General features: G+C 39.3%; 2 protein-coding genes across 2 annotated transcripts in view; one reads left to right on the forward strand and one right to left on the reverse strand.

The window, feature by feature from the left end:
- Nucleotides 1–9,333: 9,333 nt before the first annotated feature.
- On the reverse strand, nt 9,334–11,957 carry pigw (phosphatidylinositol glycan anchor biosynthesis, class W). Its single transcript, XM_052035791.1, has 2 exons — nt 11,754–11,957; nt 9,334–10,904 (listed from the first exon to the last, which is right to left on the reverse strand). The coding sequence occupies exon 2, from the start codon at nt 10,885–10,887 to the stop codon at nt 9,361–9,363; it is 1,527 nt and encodes a 508-aa protein (XP_051891751.1). The 5' UTR covers nt 10,888–10,904; nt 11,754–11,957; the 3' UTR covers nt 9,334–9,360.
- Nucleotides 11,958–12,052: 95 nt separating this feature from the next.
- The window catches only part of LOC127581366 (unconventional myosin-XIX), a 30,063-nt gene continuing 22,667 nt past the window's right edge, over nt 12,053–19,448 (forward strand). Inside the window, exons 1-2 of the mRNA XM_052035739.1 lie at nt 12,053–12,206; nt 18,957–19,107. Of these exons, the coding sequence (XP_051891699.1) occupies nt 12,192–12,206; nt 18,957–19,107 (166 nt within the window). The 5' untranslated portion in view covers nt 12,053–12,191. The remainder of the gene's footprint in view (nt 12,207–18,956; nt 19,108–19,448) is intronic.

Below are 19,448 nucleotides of genomic sequence, written 5' to 3' on the forward strand. Positions count from 1 at the left end.
TGAGTTGTTGGTTGGCAATCAAGGTTAGATACAGACATGAGAATCATAGATTTGTTACACCACAAAGTAGGCCATTAGGCCCATTGAGTCCTTTCAGAGCAATCCAGTCAGCCCCCTACTTTTCTCCTGTATCTCTGCAAATTATTTTTCCTCAAGCATTTGTCCAATTCCTTTTGAAAGCCTTGAATGACCCTTACTGATAACGTGTTTCAAATCATAACCATCCTTTGTGTAAATAAAAGTCTCGAATATCACCTGAATCTGTTGCCAATCACTTTCAATGTGTGTATTCTGGACAACGAACCATCTGTTAATGTAAACTACTTTTCAATTTATCCTATCCAAACCCATCTTTCAAATCATAAAAATCACAGAAAGACTGCAGCACAGGAAGAGGTCACTTGGGCCATTATGTCTGCACCAAGTATCTACCAAGCAACACTCTACTTTCAATCCTTTCTCCATAACCTTGCACATTTTTCTTCACCGTATATTTATCCAATTCCCTTTTGTAGGTTTAATGGAACTTGCCTCCACCACACTGGCATTCCAGATTCCAACCACATGCTATGTAAAATGCTTTTCTTCATGCCACTCGATTCTCTCCATCTTTATTTTCTACCTGTGACCTTTGGTCCTCAACCCCTCCACCAAAGGGAACAGCATCCCACCATCTACACTGTCCACACCCCTCATCATTTTATCCATCAAATCCTCCTTTAGTCTTCTCAAAAGGAAACAGTTCCAGCCTCTCTAATCTAAGAAATGCACACAATCACTGTCAAATGATTCCTACTAACTGTGGGATGAAGGGAGTGCTGGCGCTCCCTGAATACATAATCTAGGCTTTTAGAAAGATACTGCATTGTGGCTGGGTAACATAGAACCATGCTGTGGAAGTGAACATCTTCAGGAAAGGGAGAGGAGAGAATATTGTGGAAAATAAAATTAAAACCAAGAAAATTTTTTTGCTTTATACTTCAAATAAAATATAAAAAGCAAATCAAGTAATGTCATACATGATATAAACCCATATTATCCCTGCACAGATGGCTACAAGGCAAGAAGATCACCCACCCATGTGCTGACTCCCAACATATTTCAGACATTAATGCGAATAATGAGATAAACCACAGTAGTGAAAACTACTTATCAGTGGAAGCATACTGTATATGATGGAGTATGGGCATCATGTACTACTTACTCCAGGATTTTAAAACCTGTACCATCTAAAAGGAGTAGCCACTGTGGTTTCAGTTGCACACTTTTTTTTGGTAATTTCTGCTGTCTTAGAGGAGTTCTTCAAAATAGAGACAAAACAATAGAAATTCTGCTGCAAGAAGGTGGACTATGTTCAGGACAAAACACTGCATCGCTCTTTGACTTCCAATTATTTTGCAAAACTTAAAATGAGGGCAGTTCCGATGGGAAAACTCATTATGCTATTATCAATAAAGTTGGAGCAAAGGCAATAGTGCAAATGACACAATTAGAAGTGCCATGTAAATCATCCAATAAGCCTTCACAAAACAAAGGAGAAAATTTTGATCCAATTTTTCCCACTGTTTCTCATTTATGGCTCTGTAAATATTCTTCTTCACAGAGTACATGCCTCAGCCACCCAGGCACCAAAATTATATACTGAAGATGGATAATGAAGAAAGTACTATACCAATGAAAATGTTCAAAAATACTGTAAACAACATTATCTTAGACATGTTTTATCCACAAAAAGAGGGATATTTATTTTTTTTAGCCTAATCCTCAGGTGTTCTTAAATCATGACGTTAATTATTTCTGTGGTAATTATATCCCTGGCTTATATTCAAAAATCATGGGTTCATGCTGAGAATTCAACATGTAACATTGGATGTCATTTCATTTCTGTATTAATAGAGATGTTATTATGATGATATCCCATTTGCCTTTCCAGGGGATGTAAAAACTCCCATGGCACCATTTGAAGAGTAAATTTCTCAGTGCCCTTACCAACATTTATCTTTTAGCCAACATCACTGAAAACTGTTCAGAGAACGTTCATCTGCCTGAAACATTGTTTCTCTCTCCACAGATGCTGTTCCAGCTACTGAACATATCCGTCACTTTCTGCTTTTATTTAACATAGGTGTTTGCACATTTTGACTGCTGTGTTTTTGGATGTAATAATATTAATTAAACTTTTGATTGTAAAGGGCTTAGTTTTGAGCAGATAATAAATGCTACCACAATACAAATATTCTTCATTAAATTAATTCTGATGAAAATTAAGTAAATAAGGTATTTATTCAAGTTAGTTGGTTTTGTTGAATTCTAGATTTTATCTTGACAAAATTTTTCTTCGCTCTTCACTGTGCCTTAAAGGCATTAGGTGTTTTTGATCTCCCACCCTAGTGGCCATCAGAAGCATTTTTATTAATGATGACAGGTTTATTTACTGGAGAATATTATAACCCATTCTAATCTGGTGTTTACTGAGTAACCCACCCACCCCCCCCACCCACCTACACGCACACACACGTTTGGTAGCTGTCCCTAGAAAGCAAACTGGAGCAGTTAATTTTCTTCTTTCTGCTCCATGATTCGGTGGGTTGCTTTTGGTGCCTCATTCTTAAACCTACCTGAGATCAGCTAATTCAGTCTTTAGTTTTGCAGATGATTCCCCATTAATCAGCATAACTGTACTGGAGTGTCAGCTTAAAGTGTTGTGTACAAGTCCTTCAGGTTCAAAGGCAAACTTGTTATCAAGTGAGCCATTGCATTTATATGATGTTAGACATATATGCGATTGTAATTATAAAATAGTTGCATTTATACAGGTGCCTGCCACAAACTCATGTATCCAGGCATGCATTTTGAATTGTCATTGTTATGATGTAAAGCAACCAATTTGAACACCATCACCAAGAGCAATGAGGTAAGTGATCAGATGATCTTTTGTGGGATATGCTGCTAAATCCTGCAATTTGTTACTTTTCACCTCACTGTTTAAAACATTTCTGAAATTTGTCCCATCAGAAAACATTGAAATTGTACTCTGTGTCCCTCAACTGCCATATTAAGTCACCGGTCTCACCCTATCAGAGCTATTCTTTTTGTTCCACCCATCCCCCTCCCTCACCTTCTCTGCCTCTGTTAGTTAACATATTTCTCTCTTTCCCAGACCTGAAGCGTTAACCGTTTCTCTTTCCACAGATGCTGCCTGCTGAGTGGTTCCAGTAAAATGGACTTTGTTTTTTTTTTGTTCTAATTGTGTACTTTCCTGTAAAAATTGAGTATAATTTATGTTTTTCTTGTTAATGCTGCCTATATGCTATGCGCCTGTGACACTGCTGCAAGTATTTCATTGCACCTGTGCACACATATACTTGTGCATATGACAATAAACTCGACTTTGACTCTGCTTTTATTTCAGACTTTCAGCAGCTGCATTTTTTAAAATTTCATGAATACCTTTATCCCATTTTTGTTGTCTTGATATTAGGATAATTCCTTTACCAAGCATATTTCAGCATGCTAAAAGGCAATTCAGAGTTATTATAATATAAACTGGAGCTGTTGTCTAGATATTTCACATTATGGTGTTGTCGAGACATTTCACATCTTCACATTAAGATGTTACATTTTGTTCGTAGGGTTTTGGGCAATGCAATTTTTCTTGAAGTATAGAACCATAGAACAATACAGCACAATACAGGCCCTTCGGCCCACCATGTTGTGCCGACCTTCAAACCACGCCTAAGACTATCTAACCCCTTCCTCTATCTTAAATTCCTCCATATGCTTATCTAACAATCTCTTGAACTTGACTAACGTATCAGCCTCCACCACCACCCCAGGCAGTGCATTCCATGCACCAACCACTCTCTGGGTGAAAAACCTCCCTCTGACATCTCCCTTGAACTTCCCACCCATTACCTTAAAGCCATGCCCTCTTGTATTGAGCATTGGTGCCCTGGGAAAGAGGCACTGGCTGTCCACTCTATCTATTCCTCTTAATATTTCGTATACCTCATGTCTCCCCTCATCCTCCTTCTCTCCAATGAGTAAAGCCCTAGCTCCTTTAGTCTCTCCTCATAATCCATACTCTCTGATCCAGGCAGCATCCTGGTGAATCTCCTCTGCACCCTTTCCAACGCCTCAACATCCGTCCTATAATGAGGCAACCAGAATTGGACACAGTATTCCAAGCGTGGTCGAACCAGAGTTTTGAGGAGCTGCATCATTACCTTGCAGCTCTTAAAATCGATCCCACGACTTATGAAAGCTAACATCCCATAAGCTTACTTAACTACCCTATCCACCTGTGACGCAACGTTCAGTGATCTGTGGATATGAACCCCCAGATCTCTCTGCTCCTCCACACTACCCAGGATCCTGCCATTTACCTTGTACTCTGCCTTGGAGTTAATCCTTCCAAAGTGTACCACTTCACACTTCTCTGGATTGAACTCCATCTGCCACTTCTCAGCCCAGCTCTGCATCCTATCAATATCCCTTTGTAAGCTTCGACAGCCCTCCACACTATCTACAACACCACTGACCTCTGTGTCGTCTGCAAACTTGCTAACCCACCCTTCCACCCCCTCATCTAAGTCATTAATAAATAACACAAAAAGTAGAGGTCCCAGAACTGATCCCTGTGGGACACCACTAGTCACAGCCCTCCAATTCAAATGCACTCCCTCCATCACAACCCTCTGCTTTCTTCAGGCAAGCCAATTCTGAATCCACAAGGCCAAGCCTCCCTGGATCCCTTGGCCTCTGACCTTCTGAAGAAGCCTACCATGTGGAACCTTGTAAAACTCCTTACTAAGATCCACGTAGACCACATCTACCGTGCTACCCTCATCAATCTTCCTGGTCACCTCCTCAAAGAACCCTATCAGGCTTGCGAGGCAAGATCTTCCCTTCACAAAGCCATGCTGGCTGTCCCTAATCAGTCCATGATTCTCTAAATGCTCATAGATCCTATCTCTTAGAATCCTTTCTAACTGCTTGCCCACCAAAGACGCACTGGCTCACTGGTCTCTAATTCCCTGGACTATCCCTACTACCTTTTTTGAATAAGGGGACAACATTTGCCACCCTCCAATCCTCCGGTACCATTTCCATGGACAACGAGGACTCAAAGATCCTAGCCAATGGTTCAGCAATCTTCTCCCTCGCCTTGCAAAGCAGCCTGGGGAATATTCCGTCAGGCTCTGGGGACTTATCTGTCCTAATATTTTCTAACAGCTCCAACACATCCTCTCTCTTGATATCTACATGCTCTAGAACATTACCCTTACCAACACTGTCCTCAGCGTCATCAAGACCCCTCTCCTTGGTGAATACTGAAGAGAAGTATTCATTGAGAACCTCACCCACTTCCACAGCTTCCAGGCGCATCCTCCCACCTTTGTCTCTAATCGGTCCTACCTTTACTCTCGTCAGACTTCTGCTCTTCACATATGAGAAAAAAGTCTTGGGATTCTCCTTAACCCTACTCGCCAAAGCCTTTTCATGTCCCCTTCTTCCTCTCCTCAGCCCCTTCTTAAGTTCCTTCCATGCTACTCTATATTCCTCACGAGCCCTATCTGATCCTTGCTGCTTACACCTTATGTATGCTGCCTTCTTCTTCCTAACTAGTTGTTCCACATCTCTTGTCACTCATGGTTCCTTCACCCTGCCATTCTTTCACTGCCTCACCGGGACAAATTTATCCTGCAAGAGATTCCTGAACATCGACCACATTTCCATAGTACATTTCCCTTCAAAAATGTCACCCCAATTTACACTCTCAAGTTCTAGCCTTACATCCTCACAATTTGCCTTTCCCCAATTAAATATCTTCCTGTCCTCTCTGCTCCTATCCTTGTCCATGACAATGCTAAAGGTTATGAAGTAGTGGTCGCTGTCCCCCAAATGCTCACCCACTGAGAGATCTGTCACCTGACCCGGTTCATTACCTAAAACTAGATCTAATATGGCATTCCCTCTAGTCGGTCTGTCAACATACTGTGACAGGAATCCATCCTGGACACGCTTAACAAACTCTGACCCATCTAAACCTTTGGCACTAAGCAGGTGCCAATCAAAATTTGGGAAGTTGAAGTCTCCCATGATAACAACCCTGTTATTTTTGTATCTTTCCAAAATCTGCCTCCCAATCTTCTCCTCAGTATCCCTGCTGCTACCAGGGGGCCTATAGAATACCCCCAGTAGAGTAACTGCTCCTTTCTTGTTCCTAACTTCCACCCATACTGACTCTAGAGAGGATCCTTCTACATTATCCACCCTTTCTGCAGCTGTAATAGTGTCCATGACCAGTATCGCCACCCCTCCTTCTCTTCTCCCCCACTCCATATCCCTTGTAAAACACTGAAAACCAGGAATATTCAATATTCATTCCTGCCCTGGTGACAGCCAAGTCTCTGCAAGAGCAACAATATCATAGTCCCATGTACTTATCCAAGCTCTCAGTTCATCACTTGTTGCATTTAAGTAAATGCACTTTAGCCTATCCACCTTTCTACTTTTATACCCTGTACTCTGCTTCTCCTTCCTCAAAGCCTCTCTGCCTGTTAGATCTGACTTTTCCCTATCCCCTTCTTCCTCTGACCTACCCCTCTGGTTCCCATCTTCCTCGCAATCTAGTTTAAACCCTCCCGAACCACCCTAGCAAACCTGCCTGCAAGGATATTGGCCCCCCTTGGGTTCAGGTGTAACCCGTCCTCTCTGTACAGGTCCCACCTTCCCCATAAGAGATCCCAATGATCCAAAAATCTAAAACCCTCCCTCCTGCACCAACTTCTCAGCCACGCATTTATTTGCCATCTCCTCCTATTCCTACCTTCACTATCGTGTGGCACTGGCAGCAATCCCAAAATTGCCACCCTTGAGGTCCTGTTCTTCAGCCTTCTGCCTAGCTCCGTAAACTCACTTTTCAGGACCTCATCCCTCTTCCTACCTATGTCATTGGTACCAACATGAACCATGACTTCTGTCTATTCTCCCTCCTGCTCAAGAATCCTGTGGACCCGATCAGTGACAACCCAGACCCTGGCACCTGGGAGGCAACATACCATCTGGGATTCATGCTCACTTCCACAGAACCTCCTGTTTCTCTATTGAATCCCCTATCACTACTGCCTTTCTCTTCTCCTCTCCCCTTCTGAGCAGCAGGACCAGTCCCAGTGCCAGAGACCTGGCTACTGCTGCTTGATCCCTGCAGGTCATTCCCCTCAACAGCTTCCAAAGCGGCTGTTATTGAGGGGAACAGCCTCCGGGGTCCTCTGCACTATCTGCCTGTTCATTTTCTTTTTCCTTTTCTCTCCCCTGACAGTTACCCTTCTATCTACTTCCTGGACTCCAGAAGTACCTGCTCTAAGGGGGGGGGGGGGGGGGGTGACTGTCTCCCGATGTACAGTATCTACATAACTCTCCCCCTCCCTGATGCTTCGCAGTGTTTGAAGCTGCAACTCCAGCTCATCAATTCTGAGTCGAATTTCTATCTTACAAATTTTCAGTCTTTGTTCTATACATCATTCCAGATTGAAAAGATAAACAACCAGCTTTCAGCTTTACACCACATCGCTCTAATCAGCAACAAAAATTAAACTTGGAACTTGCCCTCTGGTTTTGCCGGTACTGCCTCTGACTGAAATGAGGAAACTGGATATATGCCAGAACCACATACAATTCCACTTCATACCAAAATACAGATTCTCAGGAATAAATCTAGCAAATTTTCTCGTACATCCTTCAAAGTACATCCTTCCTTAAGTAAGACCAAAACTGAATGCAGTACTTCAGGTGTTATCTCACCAAAGACTTGTACAACTGTAGCACAACGTCATTTTTGTACTCTATCCCCTTTGTAATAAAGGCCAATGGTCCATTTGCATTCCTAATTACTTGCTACATCTGCATGCTAACTTCATGTTCGAAGTCACCCATATCCCTCTACTGGAGCACTTCGTAGTCCATCCCCATTTAAACACTGTTGTTTTTCTATTCTTCCCATCAATATGTACAACTTTACACTTCCCCACATTGTACTCCATCTGCCAAATTTTTGGTCAGTCATTTAACTTATCTGTATATCCTTGCAGACTCATTGTGTAGTCCTCACAATTTTCTTCCCCACCTATCATTTTATCAATATCAATTTTATCAACTCATCCCTTCATCTGTCATTAATATGGATCGTAAATAGTTGAGGCTCCAGCACTGACCTCTGTACCACACCACTAATTACATCTTGCCAACTTGAAATTGATCTATTTATCCCTTTTCTGTTTTCTGTTCCTTAGCCAATCTTCTATCCATCCTAATGTATGCCAATATCATGAGCTCTTGCATTGCCCAGTGACCTTCTACGTGGTACCTCATCAAATACCTTTTGGAAATACAAATATACTTTATTTGCTGTTCCCTTTATCTACCTTGTTTGTTCCATCCTTAAAGAACCCTCAAAAATCAGTCAAACATGATTTTTCTTTCATGAAACCATTCTGACTCTGTTTATTCATATTATGATTTTCTACTACTTCCTTAACAATAAATTCCAGCATTTTCCCAATGGCAGATGTTAAGCTACCAGTCCTTTGGTTTTTCCTTTCTTGAATAAGGGAGATACATTTGCAGTTTTTCAATCCCCATGATTACTTCCAGAATATAGGTTATGGTCTTCCAAACTTCCTTATGTGTATTTTATCTCTGCACCCACTTCTTTCAAAACCCTAGAATACAGGCCATCAGGTCCAAGGGACTTGTCAGACTTAAATCCCATTAATTTCCTGGTACTTTTTCTCCAGCAAAAATGATCTCATAAAAATTCCACCCTCCCCTTTCTACCTGGATTTTCTGTATTGAATAATTTTATTTTCTTCCACTGTGAAAACAGCTACAAAATATTTGTTGAAAGTCTCTTCCATTTTTTAAAATTTGACATTATTATTTCCCCAGTCTGAATTTTTACTTCAGCCAATCTTTGGCCTTTTATACACTTGATGAAACACTTATTCAATAGTTTCACATTTCTTGCTAATTACCCTCAATCTACTTTCGGCTGCTATGTTTTTTAAGTCATCTTTTCCTGCCTTCTAAGTTTTACCCCCAATCTGCTGGTTTACCACTTACAACACCATACCTTTCAATTTGAGACAATATTTACCTTTTAGTGAGCTGCTGATGGATCAACCTTCTTGATGAGTTTTTAGTTCTCAATGGAAAGTATTTCCTTACACGTCTACCACTGCTTAGCCACGTGTTACCCATTACTATATTACCCCGTGCACCTTAACCAACTATGCCTTTATTTTTGTAATTGTCTTTATTTTGATTGTATTTATGAAAATTAAGGATGGATATGGTAAGTCACCAAAACTTTAAAGTGATGTCATTGATATGTAAAATGTATACAAAAATACAATTGCAAAATACATAAACCAACAGTACAAATAAGGAAATAAATGTGTTGCTATGAAGAGTATCTACTGTAAGATTTACCAAACCTGTCAAAACATTAGATTGCAGGAAAAACAGTAGTTGGTTTCTGCTTATGGCATCAATAATACAGAAACGCATTTTGTTTTTATCTACTTTTTCCAAAGCATTGTTTTTTAACAAAGTCTTTTCTTTTCTGCGTTGGGCAGAGTCTGGTAAAATGTTCCATGAACATGGCACGTTAGACATCCCTGACAGAAATTTGACAAATACTAAAATAAAATCAGCTAGCATAAACATATTGATAAATAATAAACTGTGCTCAACTGTCCATATGACATAACTGAGATTGGCCATCCGGCGTGATACAGGTTCTGTGAGTACTTCACACACAGACAACAGTAACAACAATATAAAGGTGCTCATTGCAAGGCAACCCTGCACTTTTATCCACTCTATTACTAACATCCTCTTCTTCATAATAAAAGTGCCAGCCTGTACACCAGCCATGTAAATAGATACATATCCAAACATTGAAAAGAGTCCTTCTCTGTTAGCATTAATAAGCCCATCCCTGGTATCTTTGCCATCACTACCATGCAATATAAAGTGCTTCAGATTTGTAGTTTCAAGGAGTAATTGATAACATATGCCAATACCACATGACACAATCCATGAACTTCTTACAGGACATAATATCAAAAGAAAAGATGACAGGATCCTAACTACTGCCAGCGTGAAAAAGAAATTCCAGTGCAAACCATATTCAGAGATATGCTCATGATAATTCATAGTTTTAACAATTATTAGACGAGTTAATCCCAAGAAAACTAATGGCGAAACTAATCTTATCTGTTTAACTGCAGAGTAGAATTTAGAATGTGATGCAGTTTTGTTCTTCTGTCTTGCTTCAGGAGAAACAAGTGCATTTGCAAAAATGAAACCTGCTGTACCAAAATCCATAGGCCCAGTCCCATACGTTTCAGCTTTAGCGAGACGTCTTGGGAATATTGGAAAGTCCACAGCTAGAATGCAGATGCTAGTCGCTACGTTAACATAGACTCGAAACAAAGTGACAAAGGGAATATGATTCATATCCAGGCTCGTTTCCAAAAATCCTGCAATGACTTCTTTCAAGTGTTGATGGGCACTCTTTTTTCTCTGACAGTATATCTGAAATACAGATATCACCAGAACAACTGCTAGAACTAGCACTACCCAGTGAAGCACATCTGACAGAGTAGTGCAAAAGAATACAAGAGGTGCCACCAGTACAACAAAATCAATCAAAACAAATTTTTTCCACGGTGATTCTGTGCTTCCTCCAAAGAAATATATTAAAACCAATCCATGATAGACAACACACAGTGCACATGAAATCAAACCCAGTGAGTTCTCAGTCAGAGTAGTACCATTCAGGTTACTGACAAAAGCTTCTTTATATTCTTTTTGTTCCATTTTAGATTATTTTTCCCCTGAAAAAAAATAGGAAAATGATTATTGGAAAACAAACTAGAAAGTATTTACTTGATATTTTAACCACACAAATAAGCTGGAATTACTCATTTATTCAGTGTTCTGGGAGATAGAAATGCAGGTCTTATTAGATCAAGATTTAACATTCTTGTTTTGGATATCCAGTTTAAAAGTTGTTTGCGTTTTGGTCACCATTTCCTGTCTGAAAAGATATTACTCCTTAACTTCTGACCACACCACTGAAATTTCTAAAATTCAGTTCAGTCGTTCAACCACTGCAGGGAAAGCATTCAATCCCCAAAACATTGTCTGTGGTTGTACCAATGACACTAAATCATCAACTAACAATAAACTGGAAGTACTGTTGCTTTAGTTTGTACTAACCCTAATATTTCAATGAATCCAGAACTTCAATTAGAAACAGATGATAAACAAGAAATGGTTTATGGCTCCAGAATGATTTCCGATTGTTCACCTGGATCATAATACTGAAAGGCCACTGCAGTAATTAAGAGTTTAGATATCATGTCAGAGTAACTCTTCCGTCAGTCGAGGAATTTGCCTCATTTCAGCAAGGCCACATGATCCTGGACAGGAAGTATGGAGTATCAGCCAGTATCCTTACAGCCTTTTGTTGGTTATTTATTGTATTTGTACTCTCCAAGAACACCTTACAGCAACAAACAATCTATCTTACAGCAACAAACAATCTGCTGGAAAAACTCAGCGGGTCAAGCAGCACCTTCCAGCAGATTGTATGTTGCTCCAGATTCCAGCATCCGCAGTCTCTTGCGTCTCCACCTGCCTTACAGCAGTAGGATAACTCAGTACCACCACCTACCCCTCACCTGGACCAGGTATCATTCAGGTGAGTTTCTTTCCCAGAGCCCTGGATGGCTTGCACTTAAATCACAACACTTCAGGAGCCGAACGCCTTGAATGGATCGGGCGCCCAGATTGACGATATTTCCTCCCACGGGTGTTTTGTTTCTGCCCAGAGCTCAGCTGGGAACCGCCGACGACCGCCCCGCCGGACACCCTGAAGAGGCCGATACCGGCGCCGGCTGCCGGGGTTAGAGGGCGAGGATGACGCGGGTTCGCCGGCAGATCTCGCGAGGCCGGGCGCGTCCCTCAGAGCCGTTTGAAGCTGCGAGTGGCGCCAGAAGGGCTGGTGCTGGGCAGCCGTTCCTGGCCCGCGTCTGAGCCCGCCGGAGTTCGCGGCGGAATGGAGCAGTGAGATAGCCGACGTTTAGGCCCGAGTGGCCGTGTGTAACACTAACCGAACTATGGCAGGGCGCCAGGTAAGGGGGGGAGGAGGGGGGGCTGAAGCTGCCCGGCGCTGCTGAACGAGGCGCAGTGTTCCTGGGACAGGAATGACCATCAGAAGGGCAATGTCACCTTCATGTACGGGGACACTCGTCCTCATTTCTGTACAACCGCCTGAACGTGAGGCAAACTGCATATTTTTTAAAATTAAAAAGTCTGGCGGGATTGAGAAAGTCTAACGCCACTTGGAAATCTGAAATTTCATACCTAGACTCTCGTTGCCGAGCTATTTTTAATCATATTAAAATGTTGATCGTTGCTGATTCTTGAAGGGGAAAACGTATCTGGAAGGACGTTACTCTGATTATAATTGGACGTGCCAGTAAATCAAAACTGAAGCTACATACCTGTGTACTGATGAATAACCTATTGAGATACAAACGTAGAAGAACTGAACAGAGACACCCTACTGTTGGCTCTTTTCTTGAGATGTTCTGGAATCACTTGTTTGTTAGGGCTAAACAAAACAGGTCTTACTAGATCAAACCATTTTAACGTTGTTTTGGACAGTTGCGATAATATAGTAAATATGAGATAAAAGTAATGAATCTCGGCTGCTTTTAATACTTGATGCATATGCCCTTTTTCACCCTGTATCACCGAAAACATGTATTGATACTGATATCTTATTCACATGAATTGATATGCAGGCTAATCTGTCTTATTTGCCTTTAAGTCTTACTGGTTATATATACTTGTTGTCACAGTTGTGTAGGTGAGCAAGACAGAAATTTTGTGCATACCACCAAGCCCCATGAATGTCAAAAATATGTCACTGAATGGGTTGTGATTCTGAGGTCATAGAATTTTATATGAAAGCTTTTGATTGGCTTTTTTAGACACTTCTTGGAGCACATTCAAATCAACTTTCCTTCCATTTTATAAATGTAGTATTGTAAGTATTTTGTTTGGTAGGAACAAAGCATAACTTCTGATCGGCCCAGTGTTTTGTGTTTATCCTCAACTTTGTAGTACAGTTTTTTCATTGTTAGACGCTGTTGTATGCGGTTAAAAATGCACTGATTTTTACAATTTGTCCCTAGCTTCAAGGGATGACTGTGGAAAATATTACCTGTACAGTTAGACATGGAGCATATTTATTTGATTAAAAAACTGGCATTATATAAACACATTGAGATGAAATTTAATAATATTAATGGAACATTTTGTGAATTATTCATACTTTTGTTTTAATATTTGGTCTCAAATAATCCTGAGCAAAGAGGGAAGGAATCTTTCAAAATTCTTGATTGTGATTCTCTTACTTGATGGGACAATAGTCATGCAATACAATGTGAATTTTCATGTGATATCCAAACCAATGTTCTCCCCTTATCTGTTAGGAACTGTATATTTTTGGGTATCAAATAAGTGTAGCATCAAATTCTGATGTGATCCTGGCCACCACTGTTCAGCTTGCTGTCTAGATTTGTGCACAAGGAATGACAAACTGGTTGGGTTACAATATGTAATTGGCAAGAATGGAAATAAGTTCCTGCAGGAAGAAAGGGAGGAACCTTGAGAACATGTTTTTAAGAGCAGGAGTTAGATTCAGATTTTTAATTTCACAAGTGACTTGCTGTGACTCATTATTGAAATGTTAAAGCTGAGTGCATTTCATTAAAAAAGTTATGACCAAGTTAAATGCTGCTATTTTGGTGTTACTTTGAATATATTTGATTTGAATCTAAATAAGTTTTTATTATTGTGAGCCTTGGTTCTGCTTTACATAGATTGGGAGCAGTAGTCACACAATTTGATGTTTTTGAATGTGCGGTAGGCAATCTCATGCAGCTTCTTACAATCTTAATCAATATGGATATACTCTCAGTTTATAGGCATGTTAGAAATTATAGACATAGATTTTGACAGTAATAGATAATCAAAGTTGTGGTAGGGTGTTTATATTTAGGGAGAATTTTGTTTAAGATGATAATTAAGACATTAAATTTCTAGTGCACTTGGGAATGATGCTTCTCATTAACTGAAACGAGAATGGCTTGTGTGCCTTTCTGACTTTATTGGAGCCATTCTCTGTTTCTGACTTTACAGGAACAGTCATGCCATGAACAGGGCTTTATTAGTCCAACTTCATCTTGCTTGGAAAAATGTAACATCATTAGAAGAATTCATTAAACTTGTTTCAGAGTTGGTTATGGTGTTCTGTTGCAAAAGTTGCAAGTTAGAAATGAATCACACCAGCCACAATGCATGCAAGTGAAGTTACAGTCCTGGCTTTTGAGTAATGTGTTGGGTATGATACTTGAATTTCAAAATAGCAACTTCCATGCTGTAAGCAATGGCAGTAACTTTTAATGTATCTGTTTTTTGGGTAATGACTTAGATAAAATTGTTTTTATCAAGAATGTTATTTTAAAATTAAAAGTCTTTTTTGTTGGCAAACCTATATTCATAGGGTTTTTTTCAACACATAATAAAATATTAAAAACATTTTACAAAATAGTGTTTAGTAATCCACAAAGCAAAGTAAGCAGTGAAGTCTTGGGCAGGGGATACCAGATAATGATGGTCTCTTGTACATCTATAGTCCAGTCTTTATACTAAATCAGTCTAACATTAATGTCAGCATGATTTATGTCAAAATTATCATTTATTACATAACTCTTCAGGAAAAATTGTTTCAGCTGTTTTGCTGAATCCAAGAGGAGATGACATTTTTATGAACTATTCCCCTGCCAAATGATCAAAACTGAAGCTATACTAATTGGAGATGTAAGCTGTTATGTAATTCATTAGATACATGCATACAAGAACTGAACACAGACACCTCACTGCTGGCTTTTTATGTTAAGGAGTGTTCTGTTACATTTGAAATAATCTAGTAGATATTGCTGAAAGATACTGCACCCATTGTGCTCCTAATATTTCAGAAATACATTTTCACATTTCTCTAAATGAGAAGAAAATGGCATTTGATAATTTAGTTGTGTATGTAAATAAGTTGTTTGATCAGTTTTGCCCAGATTGATTTACAGTAGGTTTTTCTCTTAAACTGATACTATCCTCATTTGAGAAGTTTTACAACTTTGTGTTCTGAAGTAGGTTTTAAAAATACTCATGCTAATAATTTGGATGATAGATTTCTGTTTAATTTTATGTGCTTTGACCCTTGTTGGCTCCTTGCTGGAGTGTGATTCTTTGGTTGCTGTTATTTTTCTATTATACTCCTATCTAAGCAGCTGTTCCTTACATGAGCCTAGCTACTATTGGCAGGTTATTTGGGTATGTGATATTGCTCTATGACCTTGCCTGAAGTTCACCAGATAAATTCTAGTAATGGTTCTGAGTTGGTAGTTGAGAATAATCAAGAGCCCTGCCTGTTTATTATTGCCAGGTCAACAACTTCATTACCCATATGACCAAGCCTCCCAAGTTATGATCAACTAAGTCAGCAAAGAAAGGGATTAAGCCTGAGACCAAATGTGAACTGTATGACTCAGTTTTTCTTTCATTTATCATTTGAACCATTGGGGAGTTAGTGTTCCATTTTGAAAGTAAAACCAGAGGAACAAGTTTCAGCTGATCTTAGAAATGCAGAAGAAGCAAACAAAAAGTAAAAACAAACTGAAGATATTAATAGAAGATTTTAAAATAACATTGAAGGATTACTAAGATGATAAAGATGTGAAAGCAAAGGTCATCAGATATCTGCAAAGACAAAATTGAAGAACAGAAGACATTATGATGAAACCAAATAATTTTCTGGAATGAGCCCTTTGGTTCCGTGTTTTTTATTAAAAGTCCAATAACATAAATATATCAGAAATACAACCATAGAAATAAGAAGCACATGTGGAATTGGGCAAACCTTTCACCATTTTTTTAAATAAAAAGACCATATCTATAACTGAAGCAACTATCTTTTGTTTCTTTTTAGAAATATATTTCCAGACACACAGCTGAGTGACTGTGACAGGCAGCAACTGCTACTGTTCATTGATAATTGTTCCTTAAAGCTGCTTGGGCTAACAGAATGCCTGCTGGTCTTAATTGCTGATGCATTCAAATTCTTAAAGGAATTGCTCCAGTCAGTGAGTCTTGATATTGATTGGATGGATGACAGAATCTGATTGCATATCTGGAACAAAATTATTTTACAAAGAGCCATTCTTTGAGCAGAAAATACATCTGCATATTCATCAGAGGTGTCCTCTGGAGAGATGCAGAGCATGTTCCCACCTAAGGGCAGTAACTCTTCAATGAAATCAATCAGCCCAGAGTGTATTGAAAGTATTAAATATTTTCACTGACAATTCTTGAATTGTTTTTTTTTCTATTCTCATTGCAGGTCAAATGAGCATGAAAGATGTTTTGTATTTAGTTCCGAAATGTAGAATCAGTTGGTAGTTTCAATACATTGAAGCACAGTTAATAAAATAAATTTGAGCATTAAGCATTGAAGTGGAGGGGTCAGCTATGCATAATTGACTAAGTGAGAAAGTGACTTCATACATATCCAGTTTAAATTAATCCATATTACTCTAACTGAGGAAGTGTTAGAGTAATATGGATTAATTTAAACTGGATGTGTATGGAGTAACAGAAGGTTCCATATAAGATTTGATGTATATCAAATGAGTCTGCAGTATACTGTGAGAGATGAAGATGTCATTGTTACAAAAAGGTTAAATTGAAAAGGCTGTGACCATGATGAAAAAATATATGGGCCCAACAATGAGCAGAACCCCTAGTTTCTATGAAACTGACATTTCTACTGCACTTGTGGATGCCCACTCCTCAACCAGTGCTTTTGTTTCCTGTTGGGCAGATAGTTTGCATGGATTATGGTGGAGGTGTTGGGCATATGATTTGTGGCATGTGGCTGAGAAACTAGGCAGTGGCAAAGGTGGGGTGGAAGAGGGATCCATGGTGAGCCAGTAAGTTGGACAAAAATTAGCTTGGTCATAGAAGACAGGGTAGTGGTGGAGGAGATTTTTTTTCTGATGGGAGGTCTGTGACCAACAGTGTCCTACAAGGATCAGTGCTGAGACCGCTGTTGAATATATAAATGATTTGGACAAAAATTTAGTTAAGTTTGCCAATAACATATATATTGGTGGAGTTGAGGATGATGAGGAAGGTTGTCAAAGGATCAGTTTGAAATTTGGGTGGAGAAATGGCAGATGGAATTTAATCTGGACAAATGTGAAGTGATTTGTTTTGGAGGTCAAATGCAAGAGGAAAGTATATAGTCAATGGCAGGACCCTTAAGAGCATTGATGTACAGAGGGATCTTGGGGTGCTAGTCCATGGCTCCCTCAAAGTGGCAACACAAGGAAAGCGTTATAAAGAAGCGTTGTAAGTACATGCTTGCCTTCATTATTTGGGGCATTGAGTATAAAAGTAGACAAGTCATTTTGCAGCTGTATAAAACTTTGATTAGGCCACATTTGGAGTATTATGTGCAATTCTGGTTGCCACACTATAGGAAGGATGTGGAGACTTTGGAGAGGGTGCAGAAGAGGTTCACCAGGAGGTTGTCTAAATTGGAGTATATTAGCTTTAAAGAGAGATTGGACAAACATGGGTTGTTTTCTCTGGAGCATTGGAGGCTGAAGGGCAAACTGATAGAAATTTATAAATTTTTATGAGATGCATAGATAGTCAGAGTCTTTCCCAGGTGGAAATATCAAATACTAGAGGTATAGGTTTAAGGTGAAATGAAGAAAGTTTAAAGGAGATATGCAAGTCAACTTCTGTTACACAAAGAGTGGTAGGTGCCTGCAATGTGCTGCCAGTGGATGTGGTAAAAGCAGATATGATGGCAACCTTTAAGAAACATTTAGACCACCACATGAATAGGCAGGGCACAGAGGGATATAGATCAAGTGCAGGCAGATGGGATTAGTTTGATTATTGCAGACATGGTGTGCCAAAGGGCCTATTCCTGTGCTGTACTGTTCTATGTTCTAAAGGCATGAGGGGCATTTTTAAGTTGTAGTTTCACATAGATCCTTGCCAGGATTTGAACAAAAGTCCAAGAGATGAAAAGCAGAATTCCAAGTAACTGTGCAACACAGAGTGGCTCAGCTCATATGCAACTTCCATATACAGGGAGTTCTTAGGTTAAGAATGCCTGACTTATGGACCTTTGTACATATGAACAAGCTCCCATAATATTATTAAATTCAGAAGTCCAATGTGCATACATACATTCATTCCTACAAATGGCAGAACTAGTGTCCTCTCTCTCCCTACTTTTAATAATTGTTTCTTATCAATCTTGTTTGCTTTTGATGCCATTCATTAAAAGACTATGGAGGTATAGTAACCACATGGGGTGATTTTTTTTAATTTTCTGACTTACAGACAAAATTGGCTTATGGACATTTGTAAGAACAGAACTGTTCGTTACCCAGGGATGGCCTGTATATTCCTTTATATTAGAGCTCTTATTAACTCTTAACTCTTATTTTTCAGGTGGTGTTTTACTAGATTTATTTTAATCCAAAAAAATATCCTTTTTGTAGATTTTAGACTGACTGGTGTTGTTCCATTAAAAACAAAACAAAGAGGAGTTCAAACTGAGGCTACAAATTCTATTCATTCAAGTGTGCAACACACTTGAGGATAACCTACCAAATGCAGAACTTCCATAATGTAACAAACTGGTCCCTTAAGTGGAATGCTGGTTGGCAATAAAAATTAAACAAGGGCTGCTTTTCTCAAAGCACATGTTGAAGGTCTTGTGGTTCTGTTTTCAGACTAATGGCTTCAATGATTCCCAAAAGGCTTTAGATTACACTACATTGAATCATACAGCCGAGGAGGAGATAAAAGCTTTTCTCATTAATGAAGATGAGTTGCACCAGTTTGATGATCTCACTAAAGTTAATCCAGTAACAACTGCCACAGGTATCTAATTAATTGGTATTTTGATTTTTGTGATGTACTTATTTGTAAGATGATGGATTTTTGAACATAACACTTGCTTAACGTAAGGCAGTACTTCCTGTATTAATAATGGAAGAGCAGGGCATACATTCCTAAGTGAGGTACAATGGTAAATATGAAATAAGCCATTTGGGAATTACATAACAGACTCCTGAAAAATGAGTTAAAGTAAAGGAGGATCCCTTTAACATAATTGTTTCTGGAATGTGCTTGTTTAAAACTCATAGCGATGTTTCTCCTGTGTTTGTTATCCAACTTCTGTGGTCAGGAAATCACTACTACCAGTGATTGGATTATTTTAA

Source organism: Pristis pectinata, chromosome 21, assembly GCF_009764475.1.
Source record: "Pristis pectinata isolate sPriPec2 chromosome 21, sPriPec2.1.pri, whole genome shotgun sequence".
Classification (NCBI taxonomy): Eukaryota; Metazoa; Chordata; class Chondrichthyes; order Rhinopristiformes; family Pristidae; genus Pristis; species Pristis pectinata.